The 20294-nt window shown below is 36.3% G+C and overlaps 1 protein-coding gene across 6 annotated transcripts in view; it reads left to right on the top strand.

The window, feature by feature from the left end:
• The first annotated feature begins 2971 nt into the window (after positions 1-2971).
• The window catches only part of LOC130667723 (dachshund homolog 2), a 150501-nt gene continuing 133178 nt past the window's right edge, over positions 2972-20294 (top strand). For all 6 annotated transcript variants that reach the window (XM_057469535.1, XM_057469536.1, XM_057469534.1 and 3 more), the window contains exon 1: positions 2972-4509. In XM_057469535.1, the coding sequence (XP_057325518.1) occupies positions 3746-4509 (764 nt within the window). In that variant the 5' untranslated portion in view covers positions 2972-3745. The remainder of the gene's footprint in view (positions 4510-20294) is intronic.

The raw sequence follows: 20294 nt of genomic DNA, 5'->3' as shown, positions 1-20294 counted from the left end.
ACTAATATTAATAATAATAATAACAATAATGATAAAGGAGGTGGTGTGTCTGCGCGTAATCGAGTTGCACCCTCTCGGGCTATCTGTTTTATTTATCCGATAACACGCCATTATAGGCATACACAACACATAGCGAATGTGGGTGTGCCATAACGATTGGCTATTTATAATAACACACCAGGGCGCATGGATAATTAGTATCTCGTAAACCGATGTGCTCACTGTACAATAGGTATATAAACACCGAGTTTGAGAGAAACTGATGCCCTATACACACCATCCACCGCCAAATTCATCCACTCTGTATTTACCTCCTCTGCAGTCTACATACATATGATATCAATATAAATATATATATGTATGTATTATCCACATGTATCAATAGCTAATGATTCGAAGAAAAATGGTTGATGATGCTGTTGGTAGTGTTGCTGTACGTACACACACTCAGGCTGCGTGTTACGTAGACATACATTTGCACACGCGTGTATGATATCTCTATCGATTTGCGGTCTTGATATAATATTTTACGAGTTGCGCCCAATGTTCACCATTCATACATTATACAATGTGTATATTACCTCTAATGTATGATATATTATTTCATTTTACATTTTCATAGATATGACTTTTATAATAATGATACTAAGTAAATATTTAATTATAACAATGAAAAATAAATATATAAATTTATGCGAGCTTTTTATTACACGGAGATCTTGGCGACTTTGATAAAAAATATTAAATTTTTTATGAAACGTTGTGTAGCTATTGTGTACTTTGCTCGTGTATTATATATATATATGATGGATATGAATAGAGAATTACATTTGGTGTATATAGAGTTGAATATTGTGAAAGAAATGTTAATCTTGTTCATATTTTCTTATTATATTTTTAGGTAGGTATATATTTTTTTTGGTTTTAGGTTTTTTTAGTGCGAGTTAGTTTTAGTTTTGTTAAAAAGCCAATTTGTATTGATGTATCACACTAATTGGGGGCGTTTTTAAATTTTTAGTTGCTTGTCTTGTGTCTCTTTATGAGTGACATGAATTTTTTGATTGATTACTCTCGCTGACCAGCCCTCTTAACCCGTTTGTCGATCCCTTTTTTATTTTTTTCTTATTTTTAATGACCAAAAAAAAAAATATTACTATTTTGAAAAAGACATTTTTGTAATTTTAACAAGCAGTAATTGAGGAAGTTGAGGTACAAAAATCTGTCAAATACGTCACGTGTATTTATGGAAGTCTAATTAAATTAAAAAAAAAAATATGGAACAAAATTTCCGTGGGTTCCAGATTGATGACCGTCCGTTTGATTTTGGGCCTTTTGGTCCAGTGGAAATTGTGTAAGGTCGAGGAATCAGCTGTTCCGTGCGTTGTTATATATATATATTTTAATAAGGATTTGTGTGTGTGAGTGTGTGAACGTGAAACTTGACAAGCACACAACGCACGAGACCCTCTCACCACACTAGCCGTGCAGATATCTGGGTCACTGGAACGATGAGGGCAAAGATGAGGGGTTGACCGACCGAAAGATAGTTTAACGGTGGCTCCCCTCGAAGCACTTGGCATCATCCTACTCTCCGGCCCTGCTAAAACTCGTCTATGACAAGATAATCGTACGGTCGGCGTCCCTCCTCGTGTGGGTACACGAGCTGTAGTATTTTGTTGGCTCGTCTGCTCGTATGTTGTGATACACCGCCGCCTCGCTTGATGGTCAGCAACCAGGTAAACATCCTGACTCTTCGTCTACTGCTAATTCTGTCGGATCGTAATTTTTTCCGGCCCAAATTCTTATCCACCGATCAGGGACATTTAAAAGTTTATCTCAGTATCAAAAGTTATCCGAGAGTTAGCATGCATATATATAAATTTATATTTTATAAGGATTTGGGGATAAGAAAACGCTCTTTGGAGGATGTTGGAAAGGAGGAAATGGAGGTTTCTATCGTGCATTCAAGATGAGAGCCAGATCTTGTACAAGTACAGACAGCGATGAGGCTGATGCTGATGGTAGGAGCATGTAATCCACGTAAGAAATAACTGCGCGCGTGTAATGCTGATGGGGAATAGTATGTACAGTACGACATCAGGATCTTATACTTGTGCTGTTATGTATATGTATATCTAGCTTGGTGAAGTTTAAGGAAGCGAGAGAACATGATCAGAGTTATTGTATAGAGCGAGGAATAGAATAAGGCTAAGGCGGGTCGCGATCGATTCCAAACGCCAGCGACATTCTTCGGTGGCGCTCAACGAAGCAGAGAAATATATACAGCATAAATATATATACATATATAGAGAGAGAGGTGAGCGAGGAGGAAGATGGAAAAAAGAAGTAGTAGTTTGAGGAGAATGAAGATGAGGATGGGAGGACAACTCTACGACGTCGACTATGACTATTACTATGACTGCTATGACTACGACTAGGAGTAAGAGTACAAGGACAACAGAGAGAAGTATAAGAGGAAGAAAAAGCTGATGGGGATGTAGAAAGGAGGTATAAAGAGAAAAGAGAAGAATAAGTTTTAGCAGTGCGATGTAGAAAGGAAAAAGAATAAACTCCCTCCCCACCTTTTAGAATTGCGCCGGCACCGGTTCGCTCATTCGGAGTCGCCGTACTGTGATCGCGAATGTTGTGTTACTGGCTCTAGTCCACGTGTGTGAGTATGCGTCGGTGGCAAACCCGTCGGTTGTTGGGATACTACTCTGGTGGTAGTTGTAAAGAAGGTGGTGGAGGTGCCACCGTTGCTGGTGGGGGCATTCGGTAGTTCTGCCAACGTCCGTAGGAAGAAATAGCAGGCGTGTCGTGACGACTCCTCTTGGCCAATCGTTGAGTCTAACAGGGAATGTGCCCGACCAACCGACAACGTCCTGGGCATCACTATCACGCCCATCCTCCCCGATAGCGGGGCTTCTCACTGATGTTTTTATTTATTACATCTGTGACTGGGTAGGGAAATACTCCCAACTCGACCGAGAGAACGTTTGCCACTTTGAGAAGGAGCAACGCGCGTTCCTGCGTTACCCGCCGTGCAGCCGTGGATCGTAGCCACACGTAGTTGTTACTTTTACTCCGTTTGCTCTTCTCGTACCGATGAGACATTTACGTCGTGTATTTTAATTATTATTATTATTTTTTTAATTGTAGTGTTATTCGCGTTTTGTAATTTCATTGTCAACTATTTGGTTACACGTTGATTGTTGTTTGACGTCAGCTCAAAAATATTGGAGTAGCAAAACAAGTTAAATATAATTTATTGACTATTAAGTATAAAGTGGACGTTTTTAACATGAGCTTTAAGTGGACTTTGATAAGTGTCTCCTGATTGACAGGACTTGACCAATGATCATGTACAGTAATCCGCGTGGTCGTGCCAATAAGTGATCTAGACAAATTATCCGTAGAGCTATCGCGCCTTTTTTTAAAATTATTATTATTATTATTGTTGTAATTATAAATATAAATATAAATATAAACAAGTGACAGTGAGACATTGGCTCAGTATTTTATAATTATTAAGTGTAGTGTGATAGATAAGTTGAGCAGGCCGTCGAGGCGTTCTGTCAGGCCCCGGGAGCTCAAGCTCTGAAGCTCCTGTGTAGCCTCGGGCCTACTGCTAATATTTATTGTTCCCATTTATATTTATATATATACATATACCACGACTATCGTACTCTATTAAAGTGTATTGTTGTACATCATCGAGTACAAGGGAAGCCGGTTGTCATAGCTGATGGACCACGGAGCGATGGATAGTTCGTCTGAGCACAGTAGTCGTGCCAGTCCAGTTACCGGCAGTCCAAAGCATCCCCATAGCCCGTCGGGCCAGCACACACAGTCGCAGCAGCATCTTAGTTCACAGCATCAACCACCACCGTCGCATCAATTGCATCCACGAGATCTACGCGATCATCAGCATCGTGGTGTGCCAACCCCGGGTTCACCAACTCGTGGTTCACCTCCCCAAGTTCAGCCTTTGAGTCCGCCGCCTTTGTCTGCTGGTGGAGGTCCCGGTGGAATACCCGGAATGGTACCAAGGATGCCGGGTCTTCCGCCACCGGAGTTACGTCTTCTTGGACAGCTTGGCGGGATGCTGAGTGGTCACCATGGATCGCCACTTGAATTCATGGCAGCTCATCACGGTGTCCTGCCACCGAGATCATACAACAGCCCACCGCCAATAAGCTCCAGTGACCCTACGGCGAATGAGTGCAAACTGGTCGATTATCGCGGCCAAAAAGTCGCGGCATTCATAATTGCTGGTGACACAATGTTGTGTTTACCCCAAGCATTTGAGCTGTTCTTGAAGCACTTGGTGGGTGGTCTACACACCGTTTACACAAAACTTAAAAGACTCGATATTGTGCCGCTAGTGTGCAACGTCGAGCAAGTCAGGATTCTGCGAGGACTCGGAGCTATTCAGCCTGGTGTTAATCGATGCAAGTTGCTCAGCTGCAAGGACTTTGATGTGCTCTACAGGGACTGCACCACCGCCAGGTGAGTCGTGTGTTTAAATAATTTATTTTTCCATCAACATCCATACCCCGATTGCCATTACTATAATCCATCTCTTCGCGCATCTATCATTCCATTGAATATATTAGCTTTTACTAGGTACGTATCGTAGCAAAAGAGCTGTTGAAAGTAGTTAAAGTTTACTCTGGTTGATCGAACCCAATGATAAGAGACTACCAAGTACCCTCGGGGCATTTCTTAACATTTCATACGTCCACACTTGTTGTGCCATATATTCCACTGATGGTGTGTGCGTATCTTGTTCTCAATATATATATATATGTACATACATTTATAATGTATTATGTTCCTGGTCGGTTGAGCTCGCTCGTGCCCCGACAAAACGGAAGCTCGAATCTTCACGTACATTAATAATGGTATGTCCCCTCTGGGCAATGCTCCATCTTCGGCTCTCTCAACTGATTCACCATCAGCCTGTACTACTACTACTCTCTGCTGGCCAAATAATAATACATACTTTAATTGCAACTTCTCGCCGCCTCTAAGACTTAATCAAGAGTTGTTAATGTTGTTGGCTTATTGCTACTGAAATTCAAATGTCAAGTTGCTCCAAAAGATTTATCATTTAAATTTATCATTTATCATATTAGTCCATGTTCTTATTAATAAATGTAGTAGGTACTCATGTTTGAATAATTGCGTAATGAATGAGTTATTTTAGTGGCTGTTGTGTAATACATAATACAGACCACAATTCCATTGATGGTGAAATACTAGAGTTTGTTGATGTGTCGTTTAGTGGTTTGGTCTCTAAATCATGGCTGAGGATTTTGACTCGAATTTACTCGGCGTCAACAGGTGTCCCTTTCACGGCTGTTTCTCCGAATGAATCGTCCCCAAACAACGTCGAGAGGCAGTAGTAGTGTAGTAGTACTATACCCATCACGAGCTTACCCCACCCACGATTCAGATGGCAGACGAAACGGAATGGTAAACGGAATGAACGAGGGGATCCCCAAAACCAACCGCGAATATTTTGTCAATTACAATGAAAATCTGCTGTCAAAAACTGACAATATTTATCTTCAAATGTTACATTGACGTGAACATTCAGCTTTAAATTACAGTTGTGTCTTTAATTTATTTTTCTGATGATAGTTAATGCTGGGTGACCATAAATTCCTCGGTGATTCCCACAAATTTCCTGGGCTCGTGACAATACTTGTGCAGTCAGAGTCGAGAGAGTATCACACTCGCAACGGAAACGGATTCAGTGTGACAAAACGAAGGGAGAGTAAGCGAGAGAGGTTTAATTCGAGTGAGATAAATGTCAGAATAAGGGATCCGAGTAATCCGGTGTCGCAGTCAGAACAGAGTTCCTCGGGCCGTCGGCTCGTGCTCATTGATTCTCTGATCACTCCGTTGTTCGTCCGATCTAAATAACAAATAACATTTTTACTACTTAGATCTCATCTCTAAATCATTTTATCTGAATTAAATAAATGAAAAAAAAGGCATTTGACGAAGTTCCAAAATTATCATGGGACTCCATTCGCAAGTACACTTGTCACCATCGTTTTTAAGTGATCGAATGGCCAATAATTTCAGTACTAACATGAAAATGACTAGTACATACTGTAAATGGAGTGAAAATAATTTGAATTGAATGATGAAGAGAAACTAGTAGTGTTCGAACTTGTAGACTGTCAGTTATATGCAGCCGGTACCACCCACACTGCACAACTAACAGTCACCCTTTTGGCTTCTCTCTCAATTCCAAAGGGGAACAGACAACACATGTACCCAGTTACATACAAACTGCTGCGATAATTAAGAGAATTTTTTTCCTTAACGATTTACAACTTGATCTTTTTAATTCCTCCATGTCCTCCATTTTTTTTTCTTTAATTTATTTTATTTTTTATAAAAGAATCGAATTTCATTTTACGGAGTAGAGAAAAGAGAACGAATTAGAGATTGTCTGGCTATGTACGGCTCAGATAAGATCCATTGAGTATAAAGATATCTATATATGTATATATGTTGAGTGTGAAATCTTTGTGAGCGATAGTTATCAACAAAATAATTATGACGCTGTGAGCAGAATAATGTAGGAACGCTGGTTTATTACTTGATTTTAAGAATATAATATATATATATATATATAATAGAAATAGTAGGTTGATGTATTATATGGCACTAAAGACGTATGTCAGGGTGTGTAGTCGGTGTAGGTAAAAATAATAATGCGGCCTCTTTTGTCTATCGAGTTAACGAGTAAAGTCAATTATATTAATTAATTTGCCTAACAAACTTAAATGCACAATAAAGCCCGTGCGTTAAGATAATTGGCATACTTTGATCAGACAGTGAAAGACAAAAGGATTGAATGTGGAAAAAAATCAGACGAGTAATAATAAAAAATACGCTATGATAGTCTTCGTCCTGATTCTTCTATAATTTAGGGGGACGCGAACTTGTTCTCTGTACGCTCACATGCTCACATTTATGCATGCACACGAAACATTTTTCCATACACATTTGTTAATGCTTATATGCGCATGTGTAAAAGTATCTCCATTTGTCTGAATACGTGGGAGTCCGCGTCCCTGAGCTGTAATTCTATGCGCTATTAGCCGTTTAATTATAAAATTGTGCATAGATTAATTGGCTGCCGTAATGGGCCCAACAATGCTCTGCAGACGCTGAATAAAATCCTGTATAGGGAGCATCAGAGAATATGACTGCTTTATACTTCTCTCATTTAATATATATATAACTTATTATTAATGTTTATTTCCTGGCTTTTATTCTATCATTTTTTTTCTCATATATATGATCGTGATGATCATGATCACGAGCATTTCTTATATACTCCATATTTTTCTTCCGCGGTTACTTCGAGACTTGATAATATTTTAATTAACAGTCATCGAATTTTTTATAAAAAATATCTGAGATTATTGGAGGAGATAAAGAAATATTTACGGTTATTTAGTTTGATGAATTCTTGCCAACGTATTGTATGTGTATAAATTAAATAGATGAAAGTTAAATGTGTGTATATGTGAGAGCTAATACGGTGTTTTTTGCTATTGCCCGTGACCGCGATTGTAAGAAAATGCAGCAAATATATGACTGAATCGTATATCCGGGATTTGATGTATATTTATCGATAAATCAAAAGTGTTACGCTTAATAAAAATTTGCGAACGTGAAAAATAATTATTTTTATTCATTGTAATTTGTCTATTATAATAGTATATGTAATAATTTAAAGTATGGATAATTATACAGGCCAAACGCTCTGAAAATTTTTATTTAACATTTAATGGTTCGCTCTAAAAATATATGAATTCAGTTACTATACAGTAACAGCTCACTTGGCATTGTTACTTTTTTACAATAAATAGAAACAAGAAATACTAATGTCGAGATTTAATGCTGAAAGCAATAACTTTAATGATACTTTTTTTCTCAATAATAGTGGTACTAGCTCTGTTCCAAATACAGTTATTTTTTACTATTGATTTACTATTTGAAAAAAAAATATAGATGGTATTAAATAGTAAGATATGTTTTTTTGAATTTCTTGATCATTGTTCCGTAAAATTACAAGGTGGGTGTGCCCTAGCTCTCAACCCTAAATGTGATTTCGCTTTGTATCTACAGCTTGTATATACATATATATGTGCGCATATATATAGTTGCCTGACTGGCAGTATGCAATTGTATCAGTTATGGCAGCTGGCCCCGAGATTTTTTAAAACCAAGTGGTTGGTAGATCCTATAATATAACCTACGGGTTTGCGCGGGGGATACACCAAAAGTATGATGGTTATGAGGGGCTCATATATTTATATATGTACATGAACATCCATATATGCTTCTATTGTCAGTAGTTTTAGCCCCTTGATACAGATACGCGCACTTTATGGTATTTATAAGCGCGCAGTTACACATCCTGCACCCTCTTTATCATTTTTTTTACTCCAATTGAACGTCATAAATATAATATCTGTATCTGTATCTATATAAATTATTTCTTTCACAATAAATCTGATAATAATAATGATACATTAGGACTTTTCATATTTGTGCACAGAAAAAAGGATTTCTTGGCGCAAAAAATTTTTTGCATTTTGAAATGGAAACAAAAATTTTCTTGGGCCCAGTAAAAATTTTTTACTCTAAGAAATAAATTTTTTCTGTGTGGGTTTTAGAGTGAAAGCATACGATAATTAATTTATTAATTTTTTCCCTGTTTAATTATAATTGAGTCTCTCGTTAACGATTGTGATGCTCCGATGATAATCACGGGCTACTGACTCATCTAATCGATGAAATTGATGATGATTTATCTATGAAAAATAATAATAAATGCCCACGCCTAAAAGTTTTAAAGGTATCTACTCTTCTTCTGTGAAAACAAAGACAGGCGGATGAATATTTTTTTTTTTATCGATCGGTGATGGTTATTATTTTCCTTCTCGGTGTACAATCGCCCAATGAAACGTAAGACAGAGCTGGCCGATGTATAATAGAGTGATGGCTGTGTGTATTCTCGAATACTTTATTCTCATTCTCTCTAATACTTTTCTTATGATCGCGTTCTTAATTCAAGAAAATTAATTGAAAACACAAATCTGAGTGGGGTGGAAGTTTATTTTCTTTTTCTCTCTGATATTTAAGTTTTTACCCTCTTTAGTGTACTGTTTTTCTCAGTCTTACTTGCAGAAGACTCTTCATAATTCCTGATAATTAATAATCTCCAACAAGTAATAATAAAGCCAGTAATCCGACCGTCGTGGCAAGCGTTCTTAATTCTACATAATTAATGCAAAGACAAACAACAAGTATTTTCATCGTTCTACCGGATTTTAATTCCTTCTCTTAGCTAGTATTATATTACTTTTATATTTATTATTTTTTATTTTTATTGTGAGGGTGGAGATGAGGGGGTTGGTAAAGAGAAAAAATCTAGCTATACTTTTTTATTGGCTCCTTTTTATGTCTTGCGTAGTGTATGTGTACAGAAGTATCACTGGCAAGAGGGAAAAAAATATTACATGGGGATGAGAAAATATGCGACTCTTCGATAACGCTATCGCAACACTGGGGTGCAAATCTTAGTCGTCGAAAAGTATATATCTATGTCATAAAACTTTCTCGAATCGCAATCAACACCGGAAATAAAACCTATCACTTCAATTGTTTGATAAAAAAGATAAAAGTAACAGAAAATAATTCAAGTTTTTTCACGAAATCGGTAAAAATAAATAATAATTTTGTTTTCGAACAAAGCTTTATTGTTTTTGTCTTTTCTAAATATAAAATAAATAATAAAAGAAAGAAAAAAATAAAAGAAAAGAAAAGAACAAATGGTCTGGGTGAAAAATTAGTTCCCTGAGTTCTTGACACTCGAAATAATGGACAGGATTTATAATCATCACCACTGTTAGATGCCTGTTTCTAGAAGTTAAATCTGATATAATCTAACTATATATATATATATACATATATAGATGCAAGTCATGGAAACCCAAAGCATTGTATTATAGGCGCCAAGCTTCCGTTCTATCTTCTTACCATTCTTTCCTCAAGTTCTAATCCCTATCTCTCTTGATTCTTTTGCCATCATCAAGACACTCTTGTCTCTGCTACACGAACCGTGAAAAACCGCGATTTCATTATATTTCCAGATTTTCTCGGTTGTTATAACCCCTTATCAAATAATTAGCTGTCAAAATATACAAACATCCTGCATATAAATATTTATAAAAAAAAAGTGGAATTTAAAGTTTTAAGAGGTACAGGAAATCGATTGACTTGGACACCAGTGACCCACATTTAAAACAGCTGACATGTTAGAGTTAACTCGGGGTCCTGGTCGGGTGCCTCATCTCCCTAGGACACTGCCACCCTCGCAGCACTACCCCTATCGACGGGAAACAGAACACGAGAGGACTTTTGGGTTAATCCCTCGGCTCTAACACTTTTATACACACACACATAAACACCCGCAACAAAATGGGTGTTATTGTATGTAATTTCTTCCTCACACATCGGTATATATTTATATGTAAAGGCGCAACATTATTCCACACACTAACGTACAAAAATATTCGAATCATCTTATCGCATTGAATTACGTTCTGATTATTCAAATTGTAACAACCGGCAACAATGATAAATGACGGCCCAGTTGCTGTTTTATTTCATGGATTCTCAGCTAATATTTAAAGGCATGTTTCACACCTTGCTATTACAATCTTTGCCATCATCATCATCATACTACTCCTCATAAATCCTCAACAATTTTCTTTAAATGCTTGGAGGCTATTTTGAATTTATTCCCTTTATTATACGCAATATTCAACCCTGCGCAATAATATTAGCCTTAATTTAAATTCATAAACTCGGGTCATATTTGTTTTAACTATAGTGATACGAAATGACCGTCATTTTTGTGTTTAGTCAGATCACGAGAAATTGACTGACAATTGATGGCAAAATCAATTTGGTCAATTTTTTATAAAACAATTTTTTGGGCAAAATCAAGTTGGCGGGAAATTGCCAATAAATTCAAAAAATCACCGCTGGTCAATTGTCTGACAATTGTTAGGTATCTGGCTTGTCTCAAATTTAGGTTATGCGTTAACGTCATGCATACGTCAAAATGGCGGGCAAAATGGCTTACATGTTAGAGCACTTAATGGCCTATGAGGCAGGTAGCCGCCTTTTGACAAGAGTCATTGAGTAGACAATTAACCAATAGAGTAATCGATTAAAACACTTGAAAAGTGTCTTACAATAAAAGTTTGTGCAAAAACGTCGAGTATGTGTGATAAAGTGATTCGCGGACAACGTCAGCGGGTGTCAAGTAATGTAAGACATACTTCTCGGGCATTAGTAGCTCATCACGATGCCGAGCTTTTATGTATTATTACAAAGGCAAGATGTAGTTTCCATGACATTTAAGTGAGAGTGAGAGAAGGAGAAACAAACTGATGCGAAAAGCTTTCGTGCACACGCCATCAGCCACTTCAACTCGTTACATACGGTAATTAAACAACGCACGAGACCTCCCTGAGTGCAATAACGCTCTCTCTTAAGTTGCTGTCAGAGCCGTCCGAACTCGCACTGTAACAAACGTCATTTCCACCCTCCTACTCTTGTTGATTGTTAAATGTTTCAATACATATTAAACTACAAACTTTTCAACAGAGCTACAACTAAAATATTTTCTAGTCATTGCACACATGCTGAAAAATTGACCAAACACTCAATCAATCAATCGATAAATTATCATTGATTGTTTATTATTCCATAAGTTACTCAAGTCCCGTCGTATTTCATACAATCATTGTTTGTATTTTTCCATCGGCTCATTACTACAAGTGCGGGTGTCTATAAGTTAGTTAGGGTGGAGAGTTTATTTGGTTCGCGTGCCGTACTTTAGTTTGGACATGTAACGTCGAGGCGTCAATCAAAAAGTAGCAGCAGGAACATCAGCAGCCAGAGTAGGAAAATATACCTACTGGTAAATGATTATTCCGCCAAGCATATACTCACTCGATACGTCGAGTCTTTGAGTCCTGAATAATCTAAACTTAACATTACATACTCTGTACGTAGTTGGATGGTAGAGTGAGGCATACTAGGATCGTCTCTGATTGGAGTACGGGGAAAATGGTTAAGAGGTTGGTAGCAAGTACTCTGCTGGCATGACTTACAACTTTACTCCTCCGCAATAGAGTTGAGGCTCGATCAGCACAAGCTAGATATAGAGGAGTCAAGTTGGACGAGTAGACACTGCACAGAGAGTTTAGCTGTGAACGGTGAACAAGAAGGGGCTAGTAACCAGTCAGCCGTCCCGAAACCATCTTTATACGCGTGCGGTCCGTTCGCGTGATGCACGCATGCCACTTCACTATATACCATCCTCTTCTTCTTCTTCTTCTTCTTCTTTTCTTATTCTTCTTTCTATTCTTCCTCTATACTGCTATAATCTCTTATCCTTCCCCTCTTATCCTTCACTCTTTCCTTCTTCAAAGCCCCACTACTTTTATATATATTCTCAATCTTTATCTCTTTTTATCTTTCATACCATAACCGGCGCCAAGATATTTCTCTGCACTTTCAATGACGACCTTGACGTTGTGCCTGCCTCACACTTTACTTAGCTATGAATATAGATTATATATAAATACTCATATACATATATTTATTTCTTATTATTATTATTTTCACTTTTTTTTTTTTCATTTATGCTTTTACTCAACCGTCACATGTTCTTTGATATTATAAAATAGAGAGTCCCATAAAAGCAATCTGTTTTTGCGGTTAAAATATCTCAACTTGTTCTTGCCATTGCTCCTTTTTTTTTTTTTTAACATTCTCACGACGACTGCTGCTGCTGTTCCTACACTAGCGCAGCGCCATGCAGGTCTCTGATTTTGTTGGGCCATTGGTGAAGAAGATTGATGTGTTCTGAGTTTATATTGTTCTCGACTTTTAAACTCGTTACAAAAAACGGCTGTACCGAATTTTTTACTCAGCTTCATATTTATTTTTTTTTTTTGTAATTTTTCTTATTCTGCTTGCATACCCATGATTATTATTTAAAATAAGTAACAATTAAAATGCAAATGTTTGTTGCTAAGTACGCGTGACGTAGTGCAATTTAAAGCTGACTGAAAATATTCGCATCGACCTTAAGGAAGAATCAAAGCAATAACATATAATGCGTGAGAATAAATCCATGCATGATTATTGTGTATATGAGTAATATGTGTAGATATATATGTATATATATATAACAGCAAGAGCAGACTGCGAATATTTTCTGTAGTAAATAAAGCATCAGCGTAAGAATAACAAGCGGTACTCGTCGGCTTTTGTATAATTCGAGCAATCGAGATAATCGCAAACAATATGTAATTATATCATTGTTTTAAATTACTGAGTGACCTCTCTTATTCTCCAGAGTACAGGAGAGCAATAGAGAAGGGTAAAGAGTGAGAGAGTGGAAGAAAGCATACATAACTTGAGGCGAGGTAAAAAGAGTACAACTATACTCTCATATACATTTCCGAGGTGTTATTATACTCTGACATTGATACATCCGTCTGTAGCATTTAGTTAAATGCTAAAAAAAGATCAATGAGTTAAAGAGCCCAAAATAAAAATAAGAGACAGGGTTTTTTTTATTCCTTTAGCACTTTTACATATATATATGTATATATATATATTTTTCTGATGGTGCATTAAAATACAGAAAGAACAAAAAGAAGGCAATCGTTGGATTGGAACAACGATAATCTTGATCGCGATATAATCCTTGGGTTTCGCGCGTACTCGATTCCCTCTACGTGCTCAATCGTCTTTATCGCTCTCGATTATAGCTCGATACCAATCGACTAGTCCGGTGCATGGCAGATATAGATTGCGAACCGAGACGAGGATGATAGCTCTTTGAAATGAATGAAAAGTTGTATCCCAATGGGCTGTTGTTATTATTTTATACAGCCATCAGCTAAAATCCAATCGCTTTGCTGGCCTAACAGAGTACAGACAATCGGAATCGATTCTTACAAGACACTAAACGATTATTGTACTATTATTTATAAATTCCAGTTAAACGGCTGCTTAGAGAAGCTATTGAGGTGAATAAATATAAAAAAATATATATAAAAGGCATTGCTAAATAAAAACATCAGGGAGCAACTGGACGTTAAATCATCGCGCAATAAAAAATGCCAAGATATTTAATTGTGGTAAATTTTTTCAGCGATAACTTGTACCTTCCTTTGGATAAATATTCTTACAGAACGTTAATCGTACGAATCGTTAATATTATCACGTGATACGGCTCATAAACCATGGCTTAATTCCACGCAAACTCTTTATGTACACAGCCAAGTATATATTGCTTTTGCTTTACTCTACTAGCGCATAAGTGTTGCGCTCATCCAGAGACTATCAGAGCTGGGAGAGACAGAGAGGGAGATATGATACACATTTGGTTATGTATTGCCGTGGTGAAGAAATGAGTAAGGAGGTTTCTTGACGTTACTCTCGGTTAGACAGAGATAAAGTTAAGGTAACAAGAGGAAATGGGGTGGCTAAGTACACGTAACGACGACGTTATGTACGTGGGTAGCAAGCACCAGACACGAAGGAACAATCAGACTTGCAAAAAGACGCCTTAATTGCTCTGATGCTAACGTTAACTGAGTAGTCCGCCGCAGAGTTGCTCTCTATCCTATAAATATATATAATATATGTAATATCTTCTTGTGTGTCTACTTTCGTCGATGATTAATTCTACAGACACGCGTAAGTCTTGATCTTCTCTCTAGATATATGCATATATTTTTATTTAAACATTAAATTAATCCTAAGATGGTATAGAGATGATGCAACACTCCAACGAATGGGCGATTTATGTCAGATTTATAATGAAACTTCAGCGTTCCGTTGATATTTTGCTCTGGTAGAAGAAGATGTTTTATTTAAATCAAGATTATACTGAAATTCAATTTTTCATAGAGGAGCCGATAGCTGAATTACAAAAAATGAAATCTTAATCTTTGCGCTAAAGATTTTACCTCTGGCATTCTGTCTACTTAATCTTCGTCTAGTATTTGAGACGATAAAAAGTAAACAGGAGTAGCGAAGTTGAAATATACATGTATGTTTGATGTAGAATATGATTTTTTTGGTTTTAACAATTGGACATCAAAGAAAAATTGAACAATGGCTATATGGCATTTACGATGAGTTGAATTACATATTTGCTCATGGTTTTATCTACGTGATCACCCTCGCTCAGCCCTGTAATACTGATGATGCTTTTACTTGCTCCCGAGTTTAGATCGTGGTCCGGTTATGAGAATATGAGGGTAAAGCTGTAAGCCAAAGCTTGGACCAAAAAAATATGAAAAGAGTGATAAAGAGAGATATGTTTTGTTGGCACTGGTATTTCGTTCGTTAGTTTCATTCTTTGGGCTCAAGTACCACTCGGTTTCTTTCTTCTTCCTCGCCCTTATTCTTCGCTTGTGTGTTGGTTCCTCTATTATTGTTATTATTATTTTTCTTATGGACCAAAGAGTTTTAGAAAGGAGTAACTATTACGATTGTTGCCAGCAACTCAGTTATTATTCGGCACCATTGTCCCAAGTAGTTTAGAGTTTTGTCATTTGGGCTTCTCGGGCAGCTAAAGGTGTGAGTCTAGCAGGCTCGTAAATCGAAAGTGCGTAAGGTTTCTTAATGAGGATAGAATTTTTAAGTGACTGACCTAGCCGAAGAAAACGGTAGGACCGGTTCACGCTGACCTCGACCGTCTGAATATTTTTTAATACCACGAGCAATTATTTAATATCTCCGAATAAAAATTGTATCACGTTTGCAAATTATTTTTTTACCCATCAATTAAAATTTTTTTAATCTCTATTTGAATTTATCAACCAGCCAACTCTCATTATACAAATGCGGTTAGGAAGTAGTAAGCTGTCATCATGTTAAAGTCACGGTAGTAACTGACTGCTGGTTGTTTTAAAATAGTAGTAGGCGTAGAGATGAGAAAACGCTGCTTCAAATAAAGTCTTGCTGATATAGAAGTCAGTGGCCTAAGGGTGATCGAGAAGCTTCTGCCTCTGTTCTCTTCTTAAGTTTGTTGGTCTGAGTGTCTGAGTTTGAATACATGTATACGTTCTCATCAGCACACTTGCACACATTCCCTTTACATTCACATTCACATTCACATTCACAATCCCAATCACAATAAAAATACCACAAGATCAGATATGTAAAATAATAAGCAAACATACTTGATTAATAATTGATAGAACAAATTAAATGATTGGTTTTAAATCTCAACATTCATTTGTTATTATTATTTATAATTCATTGGGCGTAACTGGTGGTCATGTTGTATAGCAGTTACTCATGATCTCGGGATTAAGAGAAATGCGAGGGGCAGAAAAAAAAAATATGTTAAGAGCCAACTCATGAATGCAATGGCTATATGCATTAGCGCCTTTTGTTTTTAGCTCTGCTATTCGATTTATTTCTGGTTGATGAATCAGGTGTACGTCTCAGTCAGTCCCAGTTCCAGTCTCTTTTCTCTGGTGTCTGGGCCTGTGTGGATATGAGTCTGTGGCTGTTCAGATCGGCTGAGTAGAGGTGAGTTCGAGATTACTTTTGTGGGCGGGTCTCACTCTGTCAGAGCCTCTCATCCAGGTATAAATGCTCCTCGCATTCGCGTTGCAACTCCCAGCAAAGTAAAACCAGCTACAGCTAAAACACCACCAACGTTAGTTTTACCTTTTGTAGTTGTAGTTGGAGTTGTAGTTGCTGTTGCCGTTGATGATCTCCATTCTTGACGTTTGTTACATACAACTGCCTCGCACATTTTCTCACTCTAATCTTTTAAATCTCGTCTACGCGATATTTGATTTAAATTGGAATGCTAAATTGCTGAATACGAATATTATATTTCTAATTACTGCAGACGCGTTGCTCATCTGCAAGAGGTGTTTCTCATCATGCTTTAACATTCTCTCTATACTATTTATATACCATAATATAAAATTTATTAACATACAGATATACATATATTTACTTATATTATTAATTTATTAAGTGCAAAGTGCACATAAATATTTATTATTCAAAATTAAATTACTTACAAACAAATAATTGTTAATTGAAAATTTTAATTATTATTTTATACAGACGTTATTTATATATATAATAAAGCGGTACATATGTAAGTTTTATATTATCTCTGGTTATTTTTTAGTAAACATATGTAGATATCTAAGAGGAAGCCGAGAAATTAGAATAAATCTCGTGTACAACGAGGTCGTAAAGTCTTTAAACCAACGATTCACGAGCGAAGCTCTTAGTTATATTATATAGAGGATTAAAAAGTAAAACAAGAGTAAAGATTCACTTATGTATTTATATTTATATATTGTTTTTCCTCGTTGCGAATAAGCTTTGGCTTTTAACGGGCGCTTTACTCACACGTGTTTTAAATTATAATAAATATTACGCGCCAATTAAACCCGTTGTTTTCACAGATGACACGCATGCGTTTAACTTGTTATATACATATATATTTTTATACGTACACGTAGACAAGGAATACTGTCTAAGAGTGTTAGTTCTGCTGGCTCATCGGCGCCTTTAATTATATTGGTTTAGGCGCATTTTTACGATTGCCAATAAATAATATTATACAAGTTTTCTTAACCAATATATGTATTTATATATCTCATATATATTGTGTAGATCTAGATGGGATAGAAGTCTTGTAAGAATTTCCACAAATAAATATTTCAAAATAATTTAAACGGTAAAAATTTACAAATGTCCATTTGTATTTAGTATTTTTGTATTTTTTTTCATTGTTTGGATGGTGGAAATAATTACGGAAATGGAGAAGGAAATAGAGGAAAGGGAATATTAGTTTAGAGATGGATTTTTAAAGAATAAACTCAGACGATTTGTTCTCGCGGCGGGAGTTCGGCTTAAGTAGAAAAAATAAGCCAAACTTCTCACATTATTCATAAGAAGAAGAACTTTAGAATGAGATGGAATTATTTGCTTGAGGCTACACATCTCCACCTACTATATACATATATAACAAATAAAAAAATCATTAACAGTTTTTTGTTTAAAGATCACCGACGCCTTTTATATTTTAAACTAATGATTTGTTAATGATTTTTGAATTTTTATTTAGGTATCATTTTTTGCTTTGTCTTGAGCCGAAGACTAGATCTATAATAAATAAAATATACACATCTATTTAAATTAACCACGCATCAAACAATTCGAATTTCACGCTAATCTTGTGAAAATTTTTTCCGCGGCGCCTTCGGTCTGACAAAGCGATTTTATTTTTTTTTTAGATGAAAAGAATGATGAAAAGAGACAAGTAAATTGAGATTTAAATTAAAGAAAAGATAAATGGAGTAAGAGGTTTCCTTTTGTTTTGTTTTTTTTTTTTCTTTTCTGATTCATGTTGACGCAATTCGTTAAACAATTTGTGGATTGAAAAGATTAAACTGTAGCAAAATTTATATTGTGTGTAATGGCAGGACTTAAATGGTGAGTGTTAAAAATATTTAAAAAGGGAGATCTTGGATAACGAGCGAGTACGGCCAATAGAAAGTGAAAAAGGAGGATAAAAAACAAGAGTTTGTGTCGAGTGTATAGGAACCGAGTGCGGTGACGGACATGGGGTGACGGAGTACCTGAAAAAAAGTGTTTTTTATTTTTTTTCCCATAGCAGCATGTCGTATCGATCAACGACACAAACGTGTCGAACAATGCGACCCCGTTTCTTTATTACAGTCATCAGTCATTCGGTATAAATATTAAATTCGCTAAAAAAACCGTCCTCGCTATCGTACTCTCGTCCTCAGGGTTCACGGGGGTAGAATTTGCACCGTCACCAGCTAGACAAAAGGCCAGCTGACCGGCAGATATACCAACAAATACGATCGTCAGATATTTAACTTTAATATCAAAGGGATAAACTTTATAGTTAGTTATACAAATACTATATATATATGCGCATAAACTTCGCAGACTTAACTGAGTACACAAGATTTCGATCACAAAAATATATTATTTCAATTTATTTATAATTCGCCGAGTCATTTCTCTCATTTATCACTTGGGACACAATTTTTATTCAAATTTAATTTATAAATTTTTTTTTTCTATTTCTACTTCTCAGGTCTATGAGACGGACTAAAAATTCGTTACAAATTACAAACACAAACAATTTTAACTTTCAAGTAGCGTGTATCCGGTCTTTAATATACAAATATATATATATCAATAAACCTTTTATGTAACGTCTTACGATCTTCTTCAGCACCCAAAGACCCATATAAAATACTTGTGCCCCTTTCAAACGCACATGCTTATAAATGCCATCTAATTACCCTCTTACCTCACAAAAGTCTGTGCGCTGCAGAAACAATGAGACAATAAATACAATAAATTCCATTTATATATACTTATATATTATTATTACTATGTTATATTTCTTGCAAGGATTTCCGAGTGGATATGAGTGTTTTCATTTTTTTATTTGGATGACACGAGGCGCGTGACGCGATCGGTAACCCCCGGTCTTGTCCAACCCCTTTAACTTACCCCTTCTCCTGGTTCACCTTTTCACCATCGCCGCAACCCCCTGATTCACCTACAGACATCCTCTTGGCAGTCTCCGCCTCTCGAATCTGACACAATACCGCAACGCACCCGTAATTCTTTGCTCTATAAAAATATATAATAGATCCAAGGGGTGATGGGGTTTGTCTCGAGTCCTCTAGTCCTCGAAGGAGGGATAAAAATGGATGTCGCTGTTTCAAATATTTTAATTGTAACGTGTGACAATGTCGCTAATGTAAAAAACGCACAATTGTCTATTAATAAAAAGTCTTTTAGTTTCTCAAGATCGTTGCGATCAAAGGCTCGTAAAATTATCGAGCTGCTCTTTATTGTTAATTATTCAAAATATTCATTCCAAAACAATGACTATTATTATGGGAAAAAACCACCGGGTAATTATTAGACTGAATAGTCAGTTCGTTAATTTATTTTTATAATTCTATTGATCGCTGATTATTATTTGCTTGTAATAATTGTATGAGTATGCGCTTTGTTGTACGTTCGCTGTTTACTTTTTATTTTTTTTTTTTTTTATTGCGTGTAGATCTGCGTCGGGTCGCGTGACATGCACCGACGCGTCGCGAGAAGCTCTTTCTACTTGTATA

The sequence above is a fragment of the Microplitis mediator genome, chromosome 5, assembly GCF_029852145.1.
Source record: "Microplitis mediator isolate UGA2020A chromosome 5, iyMicMedi2.1, whole genome shotgun sequence".
Taxonomy (NCBI): Eukaryota; Metazoa; Arthropoda; class Insecta; order Hymenoptera; family Braconidae; genus Microplitis; species Microplitis mediator.
This window is presented reverse-complemented; position numbering and strand designations above follow the sequence as displayed.